This window comes from Anguilla rostrata, chromosome 18, assembly GCF_018555375.3.
Source record: "Anguilla rostrata isolate EN2019 chromosome 18, ASM1855537v3, whole genome shotgun sequence".
In the NCBI taxonomy this organism is placed as follows: domain Eukaryota; kingdom Metazoa; phylum Chordata; class Actinopteri; order Anguilliformes; family Anguillidae; genus Anguilla; species Anguilla rostrata.
This window is the reverse complement of record NC_057950.1, coordinates 20,375,186-20,401,582: the sequence shown is the minus strand read 5'-3', so window position 1 is coordinate 20,401,582 and position 26,397 is coordinate 20,375,186. Positions and strand designations below refer to the sequence as shown.

Sequence of the window (26,397 nt, the reverse complement as noted above, 5' to 3'; positions counted from 1 at the left end):
CAGGTGGAGAATTAAGACAGACATGGGAGTGCAGGGTGGGGAGGTGGGAAGGGATGGGGGGGGGGGTTTGGGGGTGGGAGGGTGATGCTTACTGAGCCAGCCAGCCAGTAACAAGCTGCTCTTATGGGTGTCTAACTCATAATATATTTCACCCGTATCCTCAGATATGTTTCAACAAAAACATTCTCAAATATTTGTATAATAAAGAATTAGATCACACAGGCATATTCATGCCCATGGTGACTGAGGGAAAAGATGCAGTGAATAAAAAAAAAAATAAAGAAATTCTAAAGATGAAAGAAGCACCTTCAGAGCTACACAGTTTGAAAGCAGAAAAGAGGCACTTAGGTCTTTGATTTGGCTCTCGCCCTCTAACACCGAAGACTTAACCTGGCGAGGACCTGAGACTGCTTGGGTATTTGATTGAGGAGTCGTTGACAGGTCTGGGGACGTGTAAAAAAACGAGTCACCCTGGCCCAGAGCAGCGTGCTTACAGAGCGAGAGAGAGGTGTGAAACGGAGCGGCCTCGCTTCTCTGTGCGGTGTGGGGGGGGGGGGGGGCAGAAGCAGGCAGGTAAATAATAGATGGGCGCGGTGGAGCCGCTCCATGCAGCTTTAATGAGGCCGGTCCGAGCGCTCCGGGAGGCCCCGGGGTCCGACGTGCCGCCCGAATGCCAATCGCGTTCGGCCTCGCCGGCACGAGGGACCGGCCGACCTGCAGGCGCGCGTTACCACGACGACCTGCTCTCCGAGGAGGTCACCGTTAACAATGAATGCCGACCCTTCTCACATCTCCACCAAGCTCAGAAACGCTCAAACACACCACTCCTCTCCTGTACAAATAATAATAATAATACCTTTACTTCTACAGGAACAGCAATGGAGTGGAGAAAACTCAGCTCAACCACCACCAATGGGCAACACCCGCCCCCAAATCTCAACACCTGCCCCCAGAACTCCTACACCCACCCACAAAACTCCAACACCTGCCCCCAGAACTCCTACACCTTTGAGAATACAGCATTAGATGTGGCATGGGTAGTGCTAGCAAAGCCCTGTTAAATGAACAGTTGAGCGCTAACACTTTTATTTTTAGTTTGCTGATCACCGATATAAAGTAGACTGGCTCCAGGACTGTGCTGCTCTCGTTACTCGTAGGGCGGCAGCGTAGTATAATGGGTAAGGAACTGGTCTTGTAACCTAAAGGTCACAGGTTGTACCCTTGAGCAAGGTACGTAACCTGCACTGCTTCAGTACATATCCAGCTGTATGAATGGATTCTATGTAAAAGTCGCTCTGGATGAGAGCGTCTGCTAAATGCCTGTAATGTAATGTTACTGTATGAGTCTGTCAGGGGCATGCTGTCCTTCCGGCCTTCCTCCTGCTGCGGTAATCACGAGCTTTATCTCTCATCAGCTGAGTACATCTGTCTGTACCGCAGGCCCCAGCTGCACACAGGCTATTAGCCACTTATGCATCTCATCTCGGCTCGTACAGTTTGTTCTCCGTTAAACGGAGTCTAAATATATGTGGAATTAAATGAACCCATGCAAGGTCATTCACCTCCAGCTATGCAGGGGGGCTCTCTCTCTAACCCGTGCGTCAGGGACGGAACATTCTAGAGGCTCACCTGTAAGGACGTGTTTGTGCCCTCGCTGGATTCTGGACTCGGGACTCCTGAAAGCAGCTCCTCCTGCCCCACGCCCACGTCCTCTAACTGTACGAGGAGAGACAGACAGGGGGGAAAGGAGGGTCAGATCAGCCCGGGTCCTGGAGAAGAACTGGATTAACCCCTTAGTCCCCCAGTGGCCAGGATGCCGGCATCCTGAGATCACCACCATTGTCGCGTAGTTCCCATTTAACAAACACCCCACGCCCAGTCTCATCTGAAAACAGCGTGACATATTGGACAATAGTATCTATCAGGGAGTTCATAAAAATTATTCCATTATAGCAACAACATAAAGCAACAGCCCGAATATATGTCAATACTGTTGTGAAAAATGCTGCTCACTAGCAATAGCAAAATAAACAAGAGGAATTCTTGTGTAATTATACCACATTATTCTACTATCAATAACTGGGACTAAATATGGAATAAATATACAATATTACCACAGGTTTTACACATAGAGATGTGCCTTTCAAGATACAGTGGTCATTTATTGTCTTGAGCAATCCGAGAAATAAACATATTTTATTGCAATCTCATTGTACATAATGTGGGGTGTTAGTATCTACATGGGCTGTACTTCGTATAGGTATCGGTTAAGGCACTGTTCCAGTGTGTGGATGGGCCCCAAGCTCAGATATCTGTTAAGGAACTGTTCCAGTGTGTGGATGAGTCCCACCAAATTCGGCTGCTCCAGTGCCGACCGTGGCAGCTCTGAAATGCGACCCACTAGTGCTGGAGCCGCCCAAGGATGAGAGGGCTTCGGCATCTCACTCACTGCCCATTCCGTTATTAACACAGCATTGCAGCTAAAGCAATGAAACCAGGAGCAGAGGTTAAAGGTCATAAACCCCGCCAGTCTTGATTAGTACTGTCGTATTGCTTGTGATTATAGTTAGGTTTCTTCCATTCCACCTCATTACTGCAGGTATTTAAGCAGTGTAGCAGCCGCACCTAAATGAAAAGCTCCAATGCCAAGCATCCAGCACTGAAGCTCTGACAACTGCATTATGGGAAGTAGTCTGAAGCAGAGAGCATGGCAACGGAGCTTCTCTGAAAGGGCCCTGGATTGTAAAGAAAGTACGCTTGCTTAGATGAATAGGTGTGTGTGCACCCGTGTGTCTGTGGACTGTTGCTGACCACTAGAATGCCAGACCTGTACGACATATCCACAGGGCAGTGAGTGGAATCTGCTTGCTAGCAGCCCACAAAACAGCACAAAATACTGTGGCATTAAAACCACACACACAAACACACACACACACTCACGCACAAATGCACACACACACACATGCACACACACACAAGCGCGCGCGCACACACACACACACACGCACACACACACACACACACACACACACACAAATGCACACACACACAAGCGCGCGCACACACACACACATGCGCGCACACACACACACACACACACACACACGCAGACACACGCAGACACACACCACACAGGGCAGCACAACTCAGGGGCACTCCCCACTGGCTTCAAGCAATTTAATGAAACCAGCCTCAGGATGACAATTTCCAGAATCTTCCTGAGAGAATAAAAGAGAACAAAGGGACAGTTGGAGAGAGACACACAGGCTGTTGTGTTTTTCAGTGGGGGACAGTGAAACAGCAATTACTGCTTTGGCCAGAGTCCCCCCTCCCCGCCAAGCCTGGGAAAGCAGAACAGCAGGCAGATATCACTCCTCTGCTGATAGAGGCAAGGACAACGCCTGCAGTATTCATTCACTGGCCACCAAGCAGCATCAGCAACATCAACATCAGCCAAAGTAAACTGATGCCCAATATTACTACTATTATTATTACTATTATTACAACACCTTTCCGATAAGAAAACAAGCAGCATCACACGCACTCAAAGTGTTTCAGTGGGATCTATTTGGTAATTTTCCCAAACCAACATTCTGTCTAAATATTCCCTGAGCACTGATAATATTCTCTGTGCACACTGATCATATCCCCTGTGCACTGATCGTATTGCCTATGCACTCATCGTATTCCCCACATGCACTGAATGTAACCCCTGCACACTGATCATATTCCCTGAGAGCTGATCATATCGTATTCCCTGCATACTGAGTGCATTCCCTGCACACTGGTAAGAAAGCTACCGGCCCACCTGCATTTGCACAGAAACAAAAGCCAAAAATAAATGAGACACATCGTGCCCACACACCTTCCAACCATCTCTGCATTTCACAAAAGTTTTATTTGCGAAGTTCACCACAACACCGGCACTTTTAGTCAATACTTCTGCAAGAAGCGTCTTTTCCCTCGCCCGAGTTCTCCAGACTGAGAGCAGCCCAGAGCTCGTGTTCTCCTCTCTCTCTGCGCTGCTCAGTATGACAGGACAGGGAGGGCGGGGAGAAGCTCCAGAGGACGGAGACACGGCCGCCCCTCGCACCTCGAGGCTGACGCTCCACCTGCCCAGCCGCAGAACAGAAGGGGAGGCCTGCTGGCCCGCTGCCAGAGAAAGCAGTTCTACAACCCGCCCGCAAACCCGCCGAGTTCTCCTGGCTTCAGAGCTGTGAATTATTCAGAGGAAGCGGAGAGAGATCATGGGGTGAGGAGAACAGGCGGGGCGGGGCAGCAGATTTCGAGGTGAGTGTCGGGAGGTGCGGATACTCCCCCCCCCCACAACATTACCCTCCGCCGGCTCCACTTCGCGGCCGGCCTGCACCTCTGCAACGCGCCCTGATTGGAGGGCTGAGACCGTCCAATCAGGGCTCATTAAACCTGAACGACTGCCGTTCTCTTTGAAACACGGGACACTCAGAGCCACTCATCTGAGACAGAGGGTCCCAAACAACTCCCCTCAATTACCTCTGCTTTTGTGATTAAACATTATTTAAATACAAATCTTGAAGTTTTTACATTTAGAACTCACCTGATTCCACCACTCACATCACACAATAAGCCACCAAATTTAACCTCCATCTATAACTCTCACTATTTAACGTGGAGCACATTACAGGAAATGGAGGCATTAGCAGTCTGATTGATTAGTCAGCCCATCCATGAAACGAAACAGTCTTTTTCATTACACCCATAACCAGGCAGGTGCCCATTTCAGACCCAATAACAGCTCATTACAGCTCAGCAGAAACAGTCAGGCTGTAGGACGCAGCTTGGGAAGCTCTGATGTAAGGGGGCTGTCGTGTGATTGGCTAAAGTTCTCATCAGTGGGCGGAGCTTCAGCTGCCAGTGTCAGCACTCAATGAACCTCCTCACTTTCCAGTCCCCTTCCACCTCACCTCTTCTCTACCTTTTCTCCCCTCCTCTTCTTCTTTCTCATCCCCTTTTCTCTCTCTCTTCCGGCTCAAGCCCTGTGTAATGGCAGAGAACAGCTCAGTCCAGCTTGTTCTAAGACCACATGCCTGTGTCTAGGATTCGGTAAGGGTGGGACCTCTCACAACCCACGGGACATCCCGGGGAGGGTCAGAGTCAGGGGCCCCCGCTGCAAGGCCCCGCTGCAAGGCCCCGGGAGCCCGGCACGGACGGGGGTCAGTTCCCGTTCCTCCTAAGGTCCGGGTGAAGCGGCAGGACGTGGCCCCGTAGCAGAGAGGGCGGTAACGACCGCACAATCGGCTCGTCCGCGATCGGAGGGGGGGCATCGATGAACGCCACAGACTCCGCGCTACACTCACTCACCATGGAAACGGCCCCGCAGGCCAGAGGCAGCCGCGCAGGCAGGCCCCGGCGCGTCAGAAGCGCATGGAATAACTGTGCCCGCATTAGACAGCAGCCATTTCCAACACCTGCATTCGGCAGCCAGGTTAGCGAGCTCTCCACACATAATTAAGCACAATAAAGCCCCCGAAATAGCACAATAACAACACGGCGGGAGCTCATTCCAGCTCATCAGACAGGATCACCGGAGAACACGCTTCACAACAGCGCGCCACATCCGGCTGCTGCTCGTCACGCAGGAAAGGGAGAAATGAAGACCCCAGGACTCAATTAATGCAGGCGGCGGTAAGACCAGGCAGGTGTACGAAACAGTGTGCGTGTGTGTGTGCGTGTGTGTGTGAGTGCGTCTGTGTGTGTCAGTGTTAGTATGAGTGTGAGTGCGTCTGTGTGTGTCTGTGTGTGTGTGAGTGTGTGTGAATGTGAGTATGAAAGTGAGTGTGCCTGTGTGCGCGTGTTTGTATATGTGTGTGTGAGTATGAGTGTGAGTGTGCCAGTGTGAGTGTTTGGCGCGCATGTGTGCGTGTGTGTGTGTGTGCATGTGTGTGTGCACCTGTGTGAGTGTTTGGCGCGCATGTGTGCATGTGTGTGTGCACCTGTGTGAGTGTTTGATGCGCGTATGTGTCTCTAACCTGCAGCAGGCTCTTCAGTTTGAGTAGCTGGGATTTAACGGAGGTGCAGTCCTGAGCCATGAGTCTGAGGGTCACCTGGTCCAGCGCCCCCATGTGGCCATCCGGCCTTGCTGCAGGCCCCACGCGGCCCAGCTGGAGAAGGGCTCTTCTTCAAGACAGAGAGAAGAGAGAGGGGGCGGGCCATCAGACCCATTCCTGCTTCCTGTTTTTCAGAGTCATGTGAGCTTTACCTACTGAACTGCCCAGAGACTACCAGGGATGCCATGAAATATCAATATATTAAATACTGATCAGCACTTCATTATATTGAGAAATATTTGAGGCATCAATGCAGTAAAATTATAGTAAAATTAATTTTTTCAATTTTTTTTTTTCAATTTGCTTTTGCAATGTAATACAACGGGCGACCACACAGAGGCGACATAACACTCGCTGCACACCACAAGCCACCACCTGCAAAACCCTCGTCCACTGTTGTCAGTTTGACATAATTAGACAGATACAATGCCTTAGTCTGATCAGACTATAAAGAGGCTAGAAATCTTTTGTCTTGACTTGTACGGTAGTAGCTTATAATGGGCAGTGGGGCTAGCAAATGTTTTGAATAAAATATGAGTTAAGTGCTTTCTGCTTCCTAATCCGGCTCTGATGATATGTACTCTATGTTTTTACTTGTATTCTACGTTTTTTTTTACTGTATTTTATGTTTTTCCTTGTATTCTATGTTTTTACTTTTTATTATATGTTGTATTTAATTGCCTTGGGGGTTTCTGATCTTGTGTTATTACTGTTTTCACTGCTGCACAACCAATTGCCCCTCTGGGGACAAATAAAGTTCTACCTGACTTGGCTTGACTTGACTAATCCTGCCCTGATGGTATTTACTTGAGAAAAAGGGTAGTTGAATGCAACAGAGTTATGTTTGTTCTCTTCTATGCAAGAGTAAGTCTCGCCAAATCAGCAAAAACAAAAACAGAGCACTTGAGGGGCACAATGTAGGCTAAATGTCTAAGTTATTTCAATAAAACATTTACATTATGTGAGATTCTATTGCCTTTCGTCTTATTATGATTATGAGTATTATTATGATCACTATTACAGGCTGTTCAGCAAGTTTAAAAACTGGTCTACAGCCTGTATTTTGATTAGAAATTTGGCAGTCTATTGATAATCACTGTGAAATCTTCCCAATTACTGATGCTTGAAAAAGGCACCAATGCCAAGCCTGGAGCCTGCAGAGGTGCAGTCTGGTGCTCTTAAAGTTTGGAGTTTCATAAAACGGCGCGTGCTTTTCTGAGATTAAACTATCAGCGAGGGGATTGCAGTGCAGAAACAAGTGAATTCTGTTCTTTAAAAAACGTAACTAATAAAAGCTTAATAACACCCAGTTAAAAACAGACGGCGCTTTGATGATCCTTTAATAACAGGGCAGGTGAGGTTTGGGTTGTGGTAGTCGGCAGTTCTCTCGCCCCACAGAGCCGCCCCACCTTGGCTTACCTGTTGTCATTGTGGAAGTGGTCCGGTCCGGACCAGCGATGCTGTCTCCTCCTCCAGTGGCCCTGCCTTCCACCCCTCTCCGAATTCTCAAAGTGGGACATCCCGTCAGGGTCTGTGGGGAGCACAGCAACAAGGTCTACCTTGTCATACCATAAAGCACAAGGGTTGGGGGGGGGGGGGGGAATTAAGTGCATGAATCAGGTTAGGATAACAACAAAGGCCTGCCCATATCGAGACCATCAAATCCAGTGCAATAAGGCCTTTTTATACCACACAATCATGTCTGCTCTATCTATAAATGACTCCAATAAATGAATATGCTTCAGACCCAGGGAAGCTCTCTCTGTACTCACAGACAGGGCAATGAACAAAAAACACAGAATCAGGACATAAAAAGGCTTCATTCCATCTCATTCAGAGTAGAAAGCCCCTTCAGAGGAAGAGAAGTTCTATTCTGGCGCACTGCTCTCAGTGCTCCTCACAGAAGCTCAAAGCCCTTCTGGCACGTTAGCCTTCGCTATCGCTTGCTTATGCGCTCCGCGTAAAGCAGAGCGTGAAGCTGCCCCAGCAGCCAGAATGAGCCGTCAGCGCTAATGAGACGCTAACACCCTGTGCTCTCAGACCCAGACTGCAGGTCCCAGGAGTGCGCATTAACACCGATGCTCCAGTACAAGAGTCCTCACTATGCATATGCGCACAGACACACACACACTCACACACACACACACACTCACGCACTCACGTACATACAGACTCACACACTCTCACACACATACATTCTCACAGACAATCTCACGCACACACACGTACACACACACACACACAAACAGACACTCACACACAGACACACTCACACACATACACTCTCGCATACACACTCACACACACACACACACTCTCTCACACACATACACTCGCACACACACACCCACACACTCACTCACACTTTACATTTTTACATCTATAATCCATAATCTATCATCTATGTTGTAAATAGTTTCATTATGTAACCTCTGCTTTTTCAATGCAAATGTCTGTATTTTTCATGCCAATAAAGCACTCTAAAGTTTGAAATCTGAATTTGAGAGACGGAGCTCGCCCACCCCTACATTCTGGTACAACAAGTGCAACTCCAACACAGCCACCCACTTTCCTCCTGTCAGTGTCATCTCTGGGGACCTGTGTCCCCTCTGACGTCAGAGAAACAAGCAGCTTTAGTAAAACAGTAAGAGGCAGAGGAAGCAGTTAGACTGCCTGTGGCTACCAGAGACCATTTGTGACTATCTGTGTCTATCTGTGTCTATCTGTGACTATCTGTGTCTATCTGTGACTATCTGTGTCTATCTGTGACTATCTGTGACTATCTGTGTCTATCTGTGACTATCTGTGTGTATCTGTGTCTATCTGTGTCTATCTGTGACTATCTGTGACTATCTGTGACTATATGTGTCTATATGTGACTATATGTGTCTATCTGTGACTATATGTGTCTATCTGTGACTATATGTGTCTATCTGTGTCTATCTGTGACTATCTGTGTCTATCTGTGTCTATCTGTGTGTATCTGTGTCTATCTGTGACTATATGTGACTATCTGTGACTATCTGTGACTATATGTGTCTATATGTGACTATATGTGTCTATCTGTGACTATATGTGTCTATCTGTGTCTATCTGTGTCTATCTGTGTCTATCTGTGTGTATCTGTGTCTATCTGTGTCTATCTGTGACTATCTGTGTGTATCTGTGTGTATCTGTGTCTATCTGTGACTATCTGTGACTATCTGTGTGTATCTGTGACTATCTGTGACTATCTGTGTCTATATGTGACTATCTGTGACTATCTGTGACTATCTGTGTCTATCTGTGTCTATCTGTGACTATCTGTGACTATCTGTGACTATCTGCGTCTATCTGTGACAATCTGCGTCTATCTGTGACTATCTGCATCTATCTGTGACTATCTGTGTTTTTATGTGACTATCTGTGCGAGTTCCGCTTGCTGTAACTCACCAGGAGTGGAGGAGCTTCTGGTCGCTTGTATCAGGACACGGAGCCAGCTGCACTGTTGTTGTTTGTTTTTGGGCCTGGCCTGTCAGGGGAAGTGGGGGCAAACAGCAGGTCTTCCCCTTCCTGTCTCTCTGAGAGAAAGACCCGAATCTGCCCCCGGCTCTGCCCCGCGGGACACCCCCTTCCCCCTTCAGTGCCCCGGAACTTTGCTGCTATAAATACTGGCGGCATTCATTCCCAAACGGGAGCGCGGGGGGTGACTGGAGAGCCTGGCATTCCTTTGGCTTTCAGATCTGCGCATGCACGCTAGCACAGCATGCTAACACACAAACACGCAAACAAGCTTTCCCACTGCACTCAGCAACATCTGTCTGGGTGACGCAGCACTGGCTATATCTCAACACAGGGCCAGAGCATGTACGCGTTAGTGTGTGTATATATTGTTTAATAGCCAGTTTGTTTTGTGCAGAAGGGCTGAGGAGGAGGAGTCACAGAGAGGAGGCGGGACCAAAGCTCACCGCTTTGCAGTGAGACGTCCTCCGTCAGATCCACATCTAACATGAGGTCATCATCTTCTAGGTCACATGACTCCAGGTGGTCCAGAATGTCCTGCACAGGGGGTGGGCGGTGGGGATAGAGAGAGAGCCAGAGAGAGAACATCATGTTAAGAAATGTCTGGGTCCAGTGTTTTCTCCTGCTTGCCAGTCTGTCCAGTGATGGTTCGTTTTTGAGATCAGCGATCAACTGATAAGTGACCAATGAAGAGATGTGAAAGTTGAGGGAAAAGGCTTTCATGTTCTCAGAACGGACTTGAACTAAACAAAATGCAGCCAATGAAAACACAGTGCCATTATTATTCACTTCTTGGAAAAACAAACCAGCAGAATCACACATAAAGAATAAAGCAAATAGTGATTAAAGGGGAAAGAGTTGGTTGCTGTAGTGAGACCAGACATGGTCCAGGGTTCAAAGAATAAGGTCAAAACTTCAAAAATAAAAAAAGAACAGTAACTTTTTGTAACAGCTTTGTTTTTGTAAAGTAAACATTACAGCCCATTGTACTCCACCCACTGCACACTGCCACACCTACTATACACTGCCACACCCACTACACACTACCACACCCACTGCACACCACCACACAAATCACACACTTCCACACCCACTACACACCACCACACCAAAAAACTATGAGCACAAGTTCAACAAGCATCACCCACAGACAGACCTGACATTTAAGCACAGCTGCAGGATGCTTGCCTAGGCCGCGTTTAAAATTACTCCGCTATTGTGTTACACACAGTGCGTTAACAGAACTAATAATCATAACCGGAAAAACCATAAATATATAGTACGTAAATCTGGATCTTTATGAGCAGAAAAAACCTTCCAGCGAACAATAAATTGTCTCCTTCGAAAAAAGACGGAGAGAAATATTGAGCTTTTATGTGCCGTCTGCGTGGGCTCTTCCACGTTGGTGATTTACTCTGGAGCGTCTCAGCGGGCTCTTAAGAGCAGCCTCAAAGGATTACTCTCACACCAGCTCAGTGGACACACAGCTTTACCTGCCCCATCCCAACGCTGCTCACAGATCAAATACAGCCATCGGCTTCAGCAGCACGGGCCACAAAATACAAATAACTATTCCGAGGGGCATCTCAGCCGTCAACCAAAAGCGTTTTTATGTGTTTTTACTGGGCCTTCAGCGTCTTCAGAACAGCACTCCCAAAACGAGAGGGGGAGACCACGCTCGGAATTCAGGCTCTCACCGGGATAGCCCACAAAATGCCTCGCTCTTTTCAGAAGCATGCATTTCATTACACTACATGCAGGAACACACAGCTGCAAATTAAAACAAAGTGGAATGTATTCAATGAAAAATATGTTAAATTAAAAATGATAAACTGTGTAGTCCGAGTTGTCAAGCTGCCTTTTTAAAACTATTCTCTGCATCAAAACTTCACGGCAAAAAAATAAATATAAATGCAGAGCAACTTTCAGGGCACACATCTGCACTGCAGAAAAACGAGTCTTTGTTAGGACTTTGGGAATCGAGATTCTGCAACAGCACAAACTCACACCAAAGCAGCAGTGCATTCTGGGAAGGCATACTACCTGGAATGGAATTTGGAAGTTATTATCGTGTTTAATTGAGCATAAACAGTGACTACGTGCAGTGCAGCCCCTATGGATGATCCATGCAGTTTAGAAAGGAAGTCAGACGAGGACCGGATCGCGGTCAGCGCCCTCTACTGTCCGAACAGCGCAGAGTAAAGCCGCAAGAGCCAAGCTAATGACCAGGCTGTCAAAATGTTGGCTTAAACAGAAATGAAATAAATGAGTGAGCTGGAGGGAGTGTCTGTGTGTGTTTGATCTGGGAGAGTGTGTGCAGGCTAAAAAAAGATCTTTCCAGGTTCGGTGTGCAGACTTGAGAAAACAGCGATGATGCAAGGCCGTGTAAAATCAATAAAACATCATTCAGGTGGACCCAGCGGCCCATCATGCACCTCAGGGCCTTACAGCACACCTGCAGCTGGCCTTGTTTTTTTTTTTGGCCTAGCATACGCCCTTCTCCAGAGAACCCTGCTATCCTTCTTTTATCCATTACCTACCCAACTTCTACCCTAAACACAGAGGAAAATGCACAGGCTGAAAGAGTATACTTCACTGATAGAAAACTTCTGAGACTAACTGAACTCTTATAAACTGATTTGAATTAGTACTGAACATTTTACCATTCTACTGTGTATTTACATAGACAAAATGGAATGACAGAGGGGGGGGGGGGGAGAAAAAGAGAACTGGGGTCTCGTAAAATTTATAGCAGGTGAAAGGTTTTTTTCCCCCCACCAGTTGGTAAATAAGAATTTTATCACCACACTACCCGAGCTGAGCAGAGCTGAGTCATGCAGTCATTAAAAAAACGGACTGTACACCAGTAGAGTCAGCAGCAGCGGCGGCGGTGGTGGCTGCCACAGCTGGAGCAGGAACACCAGAGGTCCCTGCAGGCTCTCTGTGTTTGAGGCCAGGCCTCAGTGTTCTCTGCCGTGACACAGGAGCTGATTGGACGAGACAGAGGGGGCCCTGAGGATGGAGATGAGCACAGGGCGCTGTCTGCGTCTCCAGGCTAAAAACAGACTCCAGGTCTCTACAGTGGAGACACACTGCCACCTGGTGGATAGCACAGGGATATACTCATCTTCACTCAAAATATCTTTTTTTTTTAAGGAAAAGGTGTCACACCCGATTTCACGTGGAGACAAGACAGCTAATTATTTGGCTACATAACGCTGTGAACACGACTGAGCAATCAAACATGACCGCATTTGACAAGAGGCGAAACATAGCACACTTCAGCAACTGAAACGGCTAGCAGGCATCAGTAATGCTAAACATCACTCCTCCACTTCACTGGCCTGACATAACGCAAGCAGTCTCTTTCCCCCCAACACACCAAACACAGGATAGCCCAACCCACCAACCCTGATCTTCCAGAGCCGCCTTCCCTAAAAAATCAGCAAAACAATCAGAGCCAAGAGACCAGATTAACTTTTTAATGATCAGTTAGCTCTGAGAAAATATTTAAACCAGCAGACCCTGTGGCTCTCTCGGACCAGGGATAAGGACCCCACCAGACCCTGTGTCTTTCTGCTAATTGTTTTATTTGAATTTAATTACATCATTGTAATTATTTTATTTCACTTATTTTAATTATTAGATTTTATTTCAATTATACTATTGTAATTATATTATTGTGATTATTAAATTTTACTAATTTAATTTTAATTATTTTATTTTCAGTTAATTAAATATTAATAATTTTGCTATTGTAAATACACTATTTTATTGCATGATTTATTATATTTTACGTATCTCCTTTTAATTTGTTTAATTGTTTTAATTATTCTATTTTCATTATTTTATTTTATTTGACTTATTTTATTATATATTATTCCCCCTGAAGCTCCCCATGGGGAAATAAAGTTACATATATGGCTGAGTTTCTTCCTTTCCCTACAAAGCATGCCTGTGACTGCACACCTAAAATTTTTGACATCATTAATTTCACATAAATCTCTGCAGGTCCAATAAAAAAAAAACAGTTTCTTAAAGTTTGACTGGTGCAGACAAAAAACTGTCACATTGGTAGAGACAAAAAATTGTCACATTGGTACAGAAAAAAAACATTCAACATCCCTCTAAAAATATAAACAAATCTGGTCAGAAAGTTATATCAGGTGCAGAAGACTGTAGGTGCAAATCTGTGTGTGCTATTCATGGATCCAATATCACCAACACTAAAGCTAGAGATGAGCTCAAATAACATCAAATCCATGAACACATGAATGACAGATACTCTCTGTCATATTTTCCGGCTAGCTTTTCTCCAGCAAGGGGTATTAGAGAAGCATGTCTAATGACACTCAAAGTGTGACGTAAATACACGGCTTATACATAGCGTGGTATTGCCTGTTTTTGTGTGGTTTACTGTACGCACTGTGCAGCTGGGTAAAGCGTTATTTTCTGTGTAAACTTCCCAAGCCTCTCCTGCACTTGACTCTCAGTGAGACTGAACTGGTTAAATAAAAATAAGACGGGCCGCAGAAGGTAGCAGAGAGGTTCGCGGGGGAAGGACGCGGGAGCAGGGCAGCGCTTTGTCAGCAGCGTATAAACACCGCCGCGCAATCAGCGAAAGCCACGCGGCGTCCGGGCCCGTCTTCCCGACCCCCCGCCCCGCCCGGCTCCATCAATCACGCCCATTGATCCCGAACAATGACAAAATCAATGGAGCCCGTAAAATTTACCGCCTTTTTATCGGCGGGCGGGCGCTTTTATCGCTCCTGTTAGCGGCGAGTCCCCCGGAGTCTCCTGGGTCAGCGTTTTCAGCGCGCCCTGAAACCGCGTCCCTGCCCCTCCCCCTCCCCTGGGATTACATCATCTTCGCCTGCGGCGCGCCTTCCATCGCCGCCGCGCTTAACGGGCACGTGGCCTGACCGAGGGGCTCAGTTCTCTCCGTGGTTTTGCGCCGCCTATAATCGGCCTGCTGTATGTAGGCATGTCCACAGGGGGGCGCCAGAGGCTCACAAGCGACTCCTGACAGTTCCTCAGCGTTCCTCGTAGGCTCTTGTCAGGGGGAGTTTGGTCGCCTGTAGTGACACACCAGGGTACGTGAGAGAGAGAGAGACTCGCGCTGTGAGGGATTAGCGTTCAGCTGCTTCCCCCGTCAGTTTCATCCCCACCCCAAAAGAATCCCCCATAATCAGGTCAGGGAGGCTCCAGGCTCCAGCGTGAAGGAGGGGTATAATATTTACCCCCCCAGCAGACACCCCGGTCCTGGGGAAGGCCAGGCTTCAGAGAGGGCAGACGACGCTGGGGCCAATCGGAAGGCCAGGCTGCAGACAGGGCAGACGACGCTGGGGCCAATCAGAAGGCCTGCCTGACAGCAGGGGGTGGGATGTGCTCTCGCCCTCCTCCCGCTGCAGCAGATGGGCAGCGTGACTGCGGCAGTAATCTCGCCATGGAAACGGAGCCAGGCTCACGCATGCCATCCCAAGGTCAGCGAGTCACACAGACGAGGAGGAGGAAGACACAGCTGCCCCGCCCATTCAGGGATGGCAGCATTCAGGGAGTCCCCGCCCTCTGAGACATGGCAGTGGATGAGATTCCCCTGAGCAGGGATGTGATTGACTGCAATGACTGTCAGTCAAAAGAACGGCCAGTTAATTTCTTTACAGATGACACCAGTCACCAGCTAATCTTTGAGCCCCCCTCACACCACCAAGGGGAGATACAGGTCCCCACACATCGAGTGCTTATCAAGCCTAAATCCAAATGCACATTTGTACCCCCCGTGAATCCGAGAATACCTGCGCTGGGGTACAGGGTCTGTGAAAGCTTACTACAGAACCAGAGAATACCTGTGCTGAGGCACAGGGTCTGTGAAAGCTCACTTTAGTGTAGCACAGAATTATAAGTTTCAAAAGAAAAACCTGTAGCACTCCGATTGTTATTTTGTCCACGAAATGAGACCTCATGCCATAATAAATCCATCCATGAGATTGTTGCTGCTATTGATCGCTCGGATGTCACGTCTGGTGACGGTGTTCACTGGACCGCGGTGCATGGCTGAGCACCTTATTTAAATCAAGTATTCTTTTCCCCTGGAGACTGCTTTACATTCCACACACCAAAGGTTTGTGATGCGATGAGCTGCAACTGGCGACTATTCGGAAAACTCCAAGGTTTGAAAGATTCTACAACTGACCTGTTCATATCAAAGCAACGAGATGAGATGTTGCTATGGTTCCATAGCAAAAATTTTACCCTCTTCCTTGTTCATAGTTAGCCTACTTCTTTGTTAGTTGCAATAATCATCTGGAAAATATCTATAGATCAATATAGCAAAAAACAGACAAAAGCAGCAGTGATAGTGAGGCGCTTTCTGTAGCAGCAGTACTGCTAATAAAGCAAGGCTTAGTAAGAGCCTAACATCCAGTCCTTGGAGGTGTACCCAATGTGTGCTGTCACCAGTGCAAACACCACCACCCCCCACATGCCTCTCATCCGCACTCCCCCCCTCGCCCTGTAGTCCACACCACCGCCCATTAAGAAAAATGTTCCAGGGGAAACAGTGGAATGGCTTATGAGCAGGATCTCTGTGCACCAGTATCCCCTGAAAAGCAGCATTAGGATCCATGAAAGATCCATTAGTAGGACGGCAAAATGTGGAAAAAAATCTGAGCTGAACCACAACAGGTCAAACACTACGGTGACAGCCGAGGCTGTTTGCTCCTGTGCACAGCACGCAGACCGCACGTAAACCACAATCAAACAGGGTGCATACGGCGTGCAGAGACCGTGCACACAGGTCTCTTTAGGACATGCCGATTACCGGGCCAACCCTGGGATCTGTGCAAACACTTTCAAACTCGGTCATCTGGCTCAAAAATGCGGCAGCAGCGCTGCGTACAAAGACTGGAATCCACGCCTTTCAAAAATGAGTCAAAAGGATTTTCCCAGAAAGAGAGGGAGGGGCTCTGCAGCACAGAGCTGTCAATCTAACATCCGTCCGGGCACGAGTCCCAGCGCAAACAAGACGGTTTGGATACCAGGCACAGACCTGGCATTGCCCCAACACTGGAGACTCCAGATACATTACATACAGCTGTAGAAATGGCAATGCGTCCAAAAACGCAACATGTGGAATCACACTGGTCAAGGCTGGGTGAAGCAAAACAATAACACACAGACAGACAGACAGAGTAAGATGAACAGACACAAACATTTCCCCCCCAAATGTGTCGTAGTCCTGAACAGTCTCCTGTTCGATATCTGCCCCGTGAGGTCAGTAGTTGTGTATACACCTCCCAAACCTCAACACAAAAGATTATCTCAAATCTTGGTCATTAATCTCTTTAGCCACTGTACACAGCCTGCATCTCTGACTTCTGTAAGACGGACAGGCTAATCCCAGCCAATAGCGTGTGTGGGCCAGTGAGGGAGGGGATCACAGACCTGGCGGTCTCAGCCTCTAAACCGCCCCTCGGGAGCTTTTGTTCCCGCTAATCCTTTGTTAGCGCCGGTGTTTGGCAGCAGGGTCGGTTAGGAGAATAACATGAGATCAGCTGAGAGGAAAGAGCGGTACGACACTCCGCCCCCCCGCACTTCTCCCGCTAACCTGCTCCCTGCTGGCGCTGCGCTCCACCAGGGCGGTTTAGCTAGCGCTAGCAAAGCTAGCAAAGCTAGCACTGTGGCCAGTGCTCCCAGAGATGTGCAGATCAGCCTGTCTCCAGTTTGAGCCTTCTCCCCACGGATACCTTTTGGCTTCCGTTTAGACATTGGCTGCTGTTGTTGGTTCTATTTGAGTTTACACCATACAGCACTGTTTCACCACACCTCACACATCCGCTCACCTACACTACTGATGATACTGACCTTCACACCCCACATTTCTCCCCTTTTTTTGTAAATTTAGAAAATTCAAAAATTTGAATTTGCTTTTTTAAATGCGTCCGTGTGAGTCTCCCTTTGTGCCATGGCCGTTGAGCTTCAGCCAAGCTGTGACAAACTCAATTTCAATTCATTTCCTTAACTGACTGAATTGAAATTTAATTCATGGATTCACAGCTATTACTATATGTTCAGTGCAATATAGTGAAGTCTCCCTTCCCTAAACACTGAAACATTCTAATATGACGCATTTCCTCAAAGGTCACAGTAGTTTCCATAGGTGTTCAAACCAAATCACCAGAAACTCCTAACCAGAGGCTCCTGTAATTAAGGTAAATGAAGGCAGGAGGCGGCCATCTTGGTCAGTCCACATTAATACCTGTGACTGAGCCCCTATCTGAGGTTAGTTTTTCTGGTTGTGGGCGGCTCACCGTGCTGTTGATGTCCGAGTCGTAGCTCCCACAGGGGTGGGTGCAGCACAGGGGCTCCAGGCCCTCCTCGTCCCACATGTAGGTGCCCCCCGAACTGTTGGAGGGGGAGAGCTCCAGGGAGGAGCCGTGGGGGAAGTCCACCTCCGGTGACAGGGCCAAAGGGCCTGGGTCATCCCTGCAGCCTGTGGGAGAAAAAGAGAGAGGAAGACAAATAGGGAGTGTGAGAGAGAGACAGAGACAGAGAGAGAGAGAGAATGTACTTTTCTCACACTCCCTGATCCACAACACAAGTGCATTCGTCATCCATCAGGAACACTTTCTGTTCCATGCAATTTATGACATAACTCTACACAACCCTGTAGAGTCTTACTTACACACATCTGTAGTCTCTCTCACACAACCCGTACAGTCTCTCTCACACAACTCTGTAGTCTCTTCGTCACACAACCCTGTAGTCTCTCTCAAACACGTGCCTGTAGTCTCACCTGACAGACTAATCCCCACCCAGTCCACATCGTCCGGCAGAAACTCGTCCAGGGGCATCTGGGTGGGTGTAACCTGCCGTCTATTGTCAGGAACAATGTCATCGCCCTGGGGGTGTGGCCTGGATGGCTCCTCCCCGTTGTGGGCGGAGAGCAACAGCATCCCGTCGCCCAGGTTGTCGAAGTCGTCCAGGAAGTCCTCACTGGTGTCGTTCCTGTCCAGCGAGGAGGCAGAGGAGAGGGACATGTCCTCAAGCCCCTCCCCCAGGCACCGCAAAGGGGCAGGGCCTGTCACCACAGCAACGGGCCCCAGATCCCCCTGAACCCTCTCGCTGACGCCCAGAGGATCAGACCTGACGGGCGACACCACAGAGGAGTCTCCGCCCCCCTGTCCCACCTTCGGGCCGCCCGGTGGCTGTCCTGGGGCGAGTGGGCGGGGCAGCTTGGCCAGAGTTGGCCGGCTCAGTCTGTAACCTAGCAACGAGGGCTTGCTCAGGACGCAGTTGGGCATGAGCAGCTTCTTTATGGGCGTGGGGGGGGTGGAGCAGCCAGGGGCCACGCCCGGCCTGCCCGCGCCCGGCAGCAGCGGGTGCTTGAGGACGGGAGTTTTGGCGCGCAGCTGGGTGTCGGCCAGCGGCTTGGCCAGCTCCACCGCCCTGTTGAAGGAGAAGGAGCGGGGGATGGGCAGGCCCGTGGGGGACGGCAGCTGCCTGACCAGCGTCAAACTCTGCGAGCGCACCATGTTGTCCAGCGGCAGGGTCTTCAGGCTGTCCTGGGACCGGGACAGGCTGTCCCGAGAGCTGCTGGGGGTGGGGGTGGAGCCGGAACCCGCCCGGGGGCGGGGCAGACCCGAGCCGAACCGCCCGCCGGCCCCACCCCCGGCCCCACCCCCGGCCCCACCCCCGCCCAGCCCATTCAGCGCCGGCTTGGAGGAGCCAGAGGGGGGGTTTGGTCCCGGTTTGAGGCCCACTCGAGGGGGAGAGACTTTGGGGATCTGGCTGACAGGCTTGGAGCTGGCAGGGGTTGTGGAGGAGGCAAACCTCCCTGCCTTGATTGTGGGGGCTGAGGGTTTTTTGATCTCCCTCGTTGTCGGTAACTGTTGCCGTTGGCAATGGGGGGCGGAGCCATCATTGCCCAGCCCCGCTTGTTCATCATGGGCGGGCGGGGCAGCGAGACCCCCATTCTCTTTCCTCCACCTCATGGAGAAGGAAGGCAGGCGGAGGATCCCGTTCTGCCCCCCCTGGGGGGCGCTCTTTCCCTCAGGCGCAGGGCCAGACTGGACTGGCTCGTTTGCCACGGCGATGGCCCCGCCCTGGGGACGGGCCCCGAATTTGGGCAGCCTGGAGACCATGGTGGACTTGGTGAAGGCCTTCTCATCCATGAGCCTCCCGCAGGGTCATGGGTGGGCTCAGACCTGGAGCTACAGAGAGAGGAGAGAGGGTATGTTACAGACCAGCCAATGACAAGCTTCTGTACAGACAGAGGAGCGGAGGTGTCTTACAGATCAGCCAATCACAACCTCTACCACTCAAAACCCCAAAGAATTATCCTCAATCCTGTCCTTACTGATTCTCAAATGATCAATCAAAGCAGCGGATTGCAGTTCACTCACATCAACGGGCTTCTTGGGTCTGAACTGGCAGCGGATTTTAACACAGAGCCTGTGGCTCTCTGAGGACCAGCGTTGTGAGGACCCCTCCTTTAGACTTACTACCAGAGGCACAGAATGATCACAGCTATGATTAGCCAGCGGCAGCCCAGCGGCTAGCTGTGCCCCTCACTGCCACACGTACCAGAGCCCAGAGCAAATAATGAGATAAAAACTCTCACAGTCACTGCCTTCAGAAAAACGTTCTCATCTCTGCAGGGGGAAAAAAACCCAGGAAACATGATTGTTTGGACTGTTATAACCCAGAAACACACAGAACTGAAACACAATTCCCCGGATTTCATCCCAAAATACTTATAAAATTGTTCAAGGAAAAATAAAAATTTTAAGTTCCGTGTCAGAGCATAAAATGGTAACAGCACGCTATCTGAATTTCACACAACTGGTTTGAGCATGGCGCAGTATTTTAGAGGTCATATAAATGTCAAGGTCACGTGAGGAGTCCAGAATGTTGGCTGTAAAGATACGGGAAGCCGCAAGGCTAGGAAACAGATAAAAGGGCGGTGCTGAGCAGGGATTACACCAGACAATGAACAACAGGGACCCTGCACTCACGCTACAGTTACCAGCATGTGACTGAGGGACTGAGACCGAGTGGAATTCTGTACTGTGCAGAGACCAGAGGGGAGGAGGCCATGCTGTCTGCACTGGAGGAGTCAGCTGCAGGAAACTCAACAAGCCCCAACGTTTCCGACGGGATGAAGAATAGCAGAAGCATTTCCCCTGGATGGAATGACGGGATGAAGAATAGCAAAAGCATTTCCCCTGCATGGAATGACGGGATGAAGAATAGCAAAAGCATTTCCCCTGCATGCAATCACAGCACGGTTTTAGAAGCCACTCTGAAAGACGCAATCTACCCGTCGCCGAAATGTAAATACAACGATTTTCAATTCAACTATAAAAACTATTTTAGTGAATGGGAAATTCATGGGGTATAGTTAGCCTACCTAAAATGACACAGCAAACTCTGAACGTCTATTACCTTCGAAGTTCCAGCTGTACAGGGTAGCAGGAACTTTCTGGCAGGTCTACAGTTTCTTATTTAAGCCCAAACCTCACAGAATCAGTGATCACTCAGCTTAATGCATTTCTGAGGGGCAGCAGCACACTTCTAAAGCCAGTTTCTACTGACAGGAGTGGAACGGCCGATGCTGAACGGATGCATTTGTTATCGATGTAGAGCAGAGCATTGTGGGACTGAAATTCAAACAGTCCTGCAGAAAGCTGCCCCTTCCTTCCCTGACCCCCTCTTACCCTCATAACTGTCCAGCACTCAGCCAGTTAAACATAAATACAAACTTATTAATGAAAAGAATGTGACTAAACAGCAATGCCCACCAACCATATCTATACATCAGTCTGAACATCATTCCCCTCTGCAAAGGTCCCACATAACTCTCCCTCCCTCCCTCTCTCCCTCCATCATTCTCGCTCGAGTGGACAAAGCCTTCCCCTGCAGACTCCATATTTAATGTGTTTAAAAAACCATTTTTATTTGAGTGTTTTAGACCACTTCTGAGTCGGTAAACAAGACCGAATTTAAGCTTCCATTCAAATAGACATTTAGCCTAAGCAGTTCAGTGATTAGCCTAATGCAACACACAGTGTTTACTGCGAATGGGACATATGCTACACTCCAGCGGTGTAAAATGTACTCTATATCAGAATTAACTGTACATTCCCTCTCTCTTCAGTAAGTGCACTGAGGGCCTCTCTGATTTCTGTTTATAAGGCACGGGTGGGAGACCAGTGACTGGTGAGGAGCCGCTCCGTGTTTCTCACCCGCAGCGCGGGCCCTGGACAGCACAGCTGGGGCCCGCCATCTGTGCGCCACGCTGACCCACATTCCGCCAGGGCGTCCCGCAGCCGGGAGCCAACCGGAGGCGTGACCGCCCCCCGCCCCCCTCCCCCCCGGAGCCCGCTGACCCTCCTCCGCCGCGCGTAATCAGGTCACCCGCTTTAATCCCACCGACCGCCACCGCGCAGAAAACTGCCTCAACACAGACTCCAACAGCAACATTTACCAACAATCAGCCAAAGCAAGAAAACTAAAATATCTGCTTCAAAAAGGCCACTCCACACCCACTTCAAGGAAATTCAATTACTTAAATATCATCCTGGCCATAACTGACCTCCTGCACTAAGAAATGGCGTAATCCACAGAAATGAGTTCAATAACAGTCTGTGTTAGGAAACTAATAGCATTAGCTAAATGATTCTGCACTAACGGCCAATCGTAAGCTTTTAGCTTCCCCTAAAAAACAGCATGCAACTCCACTGCTGTACCTCTCATTCCTTCCCATAATGCCTTGCTACACAGATGCAGAGACAGATATCCAGTAAATCTCTCATTAGACATCAGACGGCCAACATCAGGGCCTCCTGCCTCTTAGTCTCTGTTCTCCAGCAGTAGCCATCCATTACCCCCAGACAAGACAGACATTTTGAGAAGAAAAGCCGGGTGTAAGTTAATAATGTTTACTGGAAGCCACCAGTCAGTGCACCCCCCCCCCCCCCCCATGGGCTATGTTATGCTGTCAGACAAGGGTACGGGACCCGCCTCTCTGACAGCGGCCAGCCCAGACTCTGAGAATGTTCCGGCATGCAGGGGAGAGAGCACTGATCATAGGAGCGCCCTGTGACTCCCGACAGCGGGCTTCCAGAAGCATCCGCGAGAGCGCCGCTACGGCAGACTGCAGCCAGATGTGCGGGTCCGCCGGCCTCTCCTCTCCCCCCTTTCGCCCCTCTCCCCAGTCTGCCAAACATGTTCCGCTGTTTTCCAGGAACTTCCACATCTGCCTTTTCCTGGAGCAAGGGGTCATCCTCCCATTCCCCACCCCGGTTGGCACGCACACTCACACAGACACGCACACAGCACACACAGACAGACACACACATTCGCACAGACAGACACAGACACACACATGCGCACAGACAGACACACATACACAGACATATATATGCACGCATACACTCACACACAAAGTTTTTCATGCCAGCCTATCGCTGACTGTCACATGATGCAGCACCTCCCAAACTGCTTCCCAGGCCAAGAACCCCGCCCAGCTAAGAAATGACCCAGCAGCACTGACCCCTTTTCCAAATAATAGCCCTCTTGTGTTTGAACCACTCTCTTTCCTACACCATGTTTTTCCTGAAAATCAATTGGTCATAATTCATCAAACTGGAAAACTGCAGTAGCTGCTACCCTTCGGTACAGCACAGAGATGACAAAGTAATAAAACAAACAAAATCAACCACAGGTAAGAGGACCTGCTCCAGTAAGCTTATAGGAAAAACACATTTCTGAAGCTTGTAGCTCACAGGAGCATAGCCAGGTGATCTTTCCACAGAAAAACCTAAATAATTTATATTTGATTCAGGGCAAACATGGCTATACAATCTATTCATGAATTCATACACAATTTTATTGGTGTGCCCTACATCAGAAATCACTGTATAAAAAGTGCTATATAAATAATGTATTATTAGCACACCAGCAAGCGATTAATATGAATAGCTATATTCATGCAGCACAATGCCCCAGTTTTTATTTCTGATGTTATAAAGCTCATATTTGAGGAATACATTTGATATAATCTGGCACTGTTCGGCAGAAGGTAGCAGAGTCTATTGCGCATTCATAAGAGCATGCCATTGTCCTTCTGACAGAAGATGATTATGCATAATTCCCTTTCACTTCACTTGCTCTGTACACCACAGGGTTCCACACAAAATGTTCCAGCTTAACCCATATGGAAATTGAACAATTGCAGTAAATAATAAGATATATTCAAGATAATGCAACATTTCCCAACAGGCTATAGCTGGCCTGATACAGTCAGGAGGAATACACACACACACACACACACACACACACACACACAGAGGAACTAACAAAGTTCGCAATTCACTATGGCGGTTCAACCTGCAATCCCAAACCTGCAGGCTTCCAGAGCAGCCTGACTCGGACTAGCAGGACTCAGGAGAGCCCTGTCGCCCCCAGAACCCCTCCCCCCACAGGCCACTCACCGCCACGCCCACAGCTGCCAATCACCAGCTCCACATCCATCCAGAAGGTCCTAAACTGCTGCAGAAGTTATGCACAAGGCCTACGTACCAGAGGCGGGTCATTCCCACTTCTGTTCAGTAACACAGCGTCGTCATGACTACCCTCAGCTTCCCTTTCAGGATTTCCCGTTCGCATGGAGGCGTCCGGGGCTCGCTGGTGCTAACGGGATTAGCAGCCTCCCCCTGCACAGTGTGGTTAGCGTCCTGGTGCTCGATGATGCTAACGGGACTAGCGTCCTACTCCTCCTGCTCTCTCCAGCTCTGAGACCCCCAATGGAGAGGCCGTCTCCCAGAGGAGGGAGAGAGGGACAGAGCCTCGCTGCCTGTAACCGTCTCCTGTGGTGTTATAGCAGACCCGCGTGGCTCGTTAGACAGCGCTAATTTCATAAGAACAGGAAGGGAGAAACAAACGGGTGGAAGGCACCGGGGTTTTCAGCTTCCTCTCGCAACACCAGCGGCCCTGTTGTAGACTGGGAATGTCCTGCTGCCTAAACATAAAAATCCCCAACGCAGCTTAGCGTTAGCATTATCCTAGCGTCCTTCCACCTGCAAAGCTGCCACCTCTAACGCAGCGGGCTGAGGTGTTTAAGACACCCACCCCTGTGTCTTCTGCTCCGGTCTGCCTAACAACGCTCAAAGGGCTTTAAATATTTCATGGGGCCTCTCTGGTCTCTTTCTGGGCAAGTTCTAGCTGTGGGGGGGGGGGGGTCTGGAGGCAGAGAGGCCCCCCTGTCATGGAGGGGTATAAAATCACCAGACCTGAGGCAGACGTTACAGAGGAACAGAGAAGCCCCAGACCTGAGGCCAACATTACAGGGCAAATTTATAGCATCAGGTGGATGTTATAAAAATGCAAGTCCATTTCTACCAACAATTAAACGACTTCAGTGTCAATATGCATTCATAAAGAGACCCAGAATGATTCCCAGTCACTCCCACTTTTCCCAAAGTTGCATTCTCTTTTCAGTACTTTTGATTCATGACTGCAGACTTCAATAATTTTCTGTTTAACTTGTTTTAAGCTTCTGAAAGCGTTTTTAAAGGCATCGTTTCTCATCGATTGCTGCCGAAGTCAGTGAACTCTGCCTGACCTCAGACTGCAGGGAGGGACTGTGCTGGTGTGTGTGTGGAAGAACGACAGGGAGACAGAAGGCGGAGCTGTTATTGATGGCCTGCTCCCCCTCGCTGATGGAGCTACAGATCAATACGGGGTGGTGTGGGTCTCTGAGTCGCCTGGAACAAGGCATATGGATCCTCTGAACACGTATACCATTACAGACAGCCCCGCCCACTGTACACTCAGCGATCGCATATCACAACAACTGTACACACAGCTACCACAACACATAACTGTACATACAGCTAGCACAACACATAACTGTACACACAGCTACCGTAACACAACTGTACATACAGCTAGCACAACACATAACTGTACACACAGCTACCATAACACAACTGTACACACAGCTAGCACAACACATAACTGTACACAGCTAGCACAACACATAACTGTACACACAGCTAGCACAACACATAACTGTACACAGCTAGCACAACACATAACTGTACACACAGCTAGCACAACACATAACTGTACACACAGCTAGCACAACACATAACTGTACACACAGCTAGCACAACACATAACTGTACACAGCTAGCACAACACATAACTGTACACACAGCTAGCACAACACATAACTGTACATACAGCTAGCACAACACATAACTGTACACACAGCTACCGTAACACAACTGTACATACAGCTAGCACAACACATAACTGTACACACAGCTAGCACAACACATAACTGTACACAGCTAGCACAACACATAACTGTACACACAGCTACCGTAACACAACTGTACATACAGCTAGCACAACACATAACTGTACACACAGCTAGCACAATACATAACTGTACACAGCTACCACAATGCATAACTGTACACACAGTTACCATGACATACATCATGACTGTACATGTTAATTGAATCAGAGTCAAATTTTCTCACAAAAGGATTTTCTGATATAGCCTACATAAAATACCAGTTCATTAGAAAGAAATAACTACATGAATCCAGATTGCATGGCCTAAATTTTGTCATGACTTGAAAAACTGGCTGGAAAACATGTAGATTAGTTTCTGAATTGACTTAAATGGATATTCCACAATGGCTTATACTGTAACCATGAGTGAACATTAACTTTCAATAAAGACTGACACAATATCAATAAACAAATTATGATACTAATCCGAGCCTTAGATACC

At 48.7% G+C, this 26,397-nt stretch overlaps 1 protein-coding gene across 7 annotated transcripts in view; it reads right to left on the bottom strand.

Annotated features, from left to right (window-relative positions):
- The window catches only part of ccser2a (coiled-coil serine-rich protein 2a), a 58,704-nt gene that overhangs the window by 26,915 nt on the left and 5,392 nt on the right, over nucleotides 1–26,397 (bottom strand). For 4 of the 7 annotated variants that reach the window (XM_064316754.1, XM_064316748.1, XM_064316751.1 and 1 more), the window contains exons 2-7: nucleotides 18,382–19,798; nucleotides 17,897–18,078; nucleotides 10,034–10,124; nucleotides 7,506–7,617; nucleotides 6,009–6,156; nucleotides 1,630–1,716 (exon numbers count right to left, since the gene is read on the bottom strand). In XM_064316754.1, coding sequence (XP_064172824.1) covers nucleotides 1,630–1,716; nucleotides 6,009–6,156; nucleotides 7,506–7,617; nucleotides 10,034–10,124; nucleotides 17,897–18,078; nucleotides 18,382–19,759 — 1,998 coding nt within the window. In that variant the 5' untranslated portion in view covers nucleotides 19,760–19,798. Of the gene's footprint in view, nucleotides 1–1,629; nucleotides 1,717–6,008; nucleotides 6,157–7,505; nucleotides 7,618–10,033; nucleotides 10,125–17,896; nucleotides 18,079–18,381; nucleotides 19,799–24,082; nucleotides 24,210–26,397 lie in introns of those variants that run through there. The other 3 variants (XM_064316750.1, XM_064316752.1, XM_064316749.1) reach the window with 3 other exon arrangements.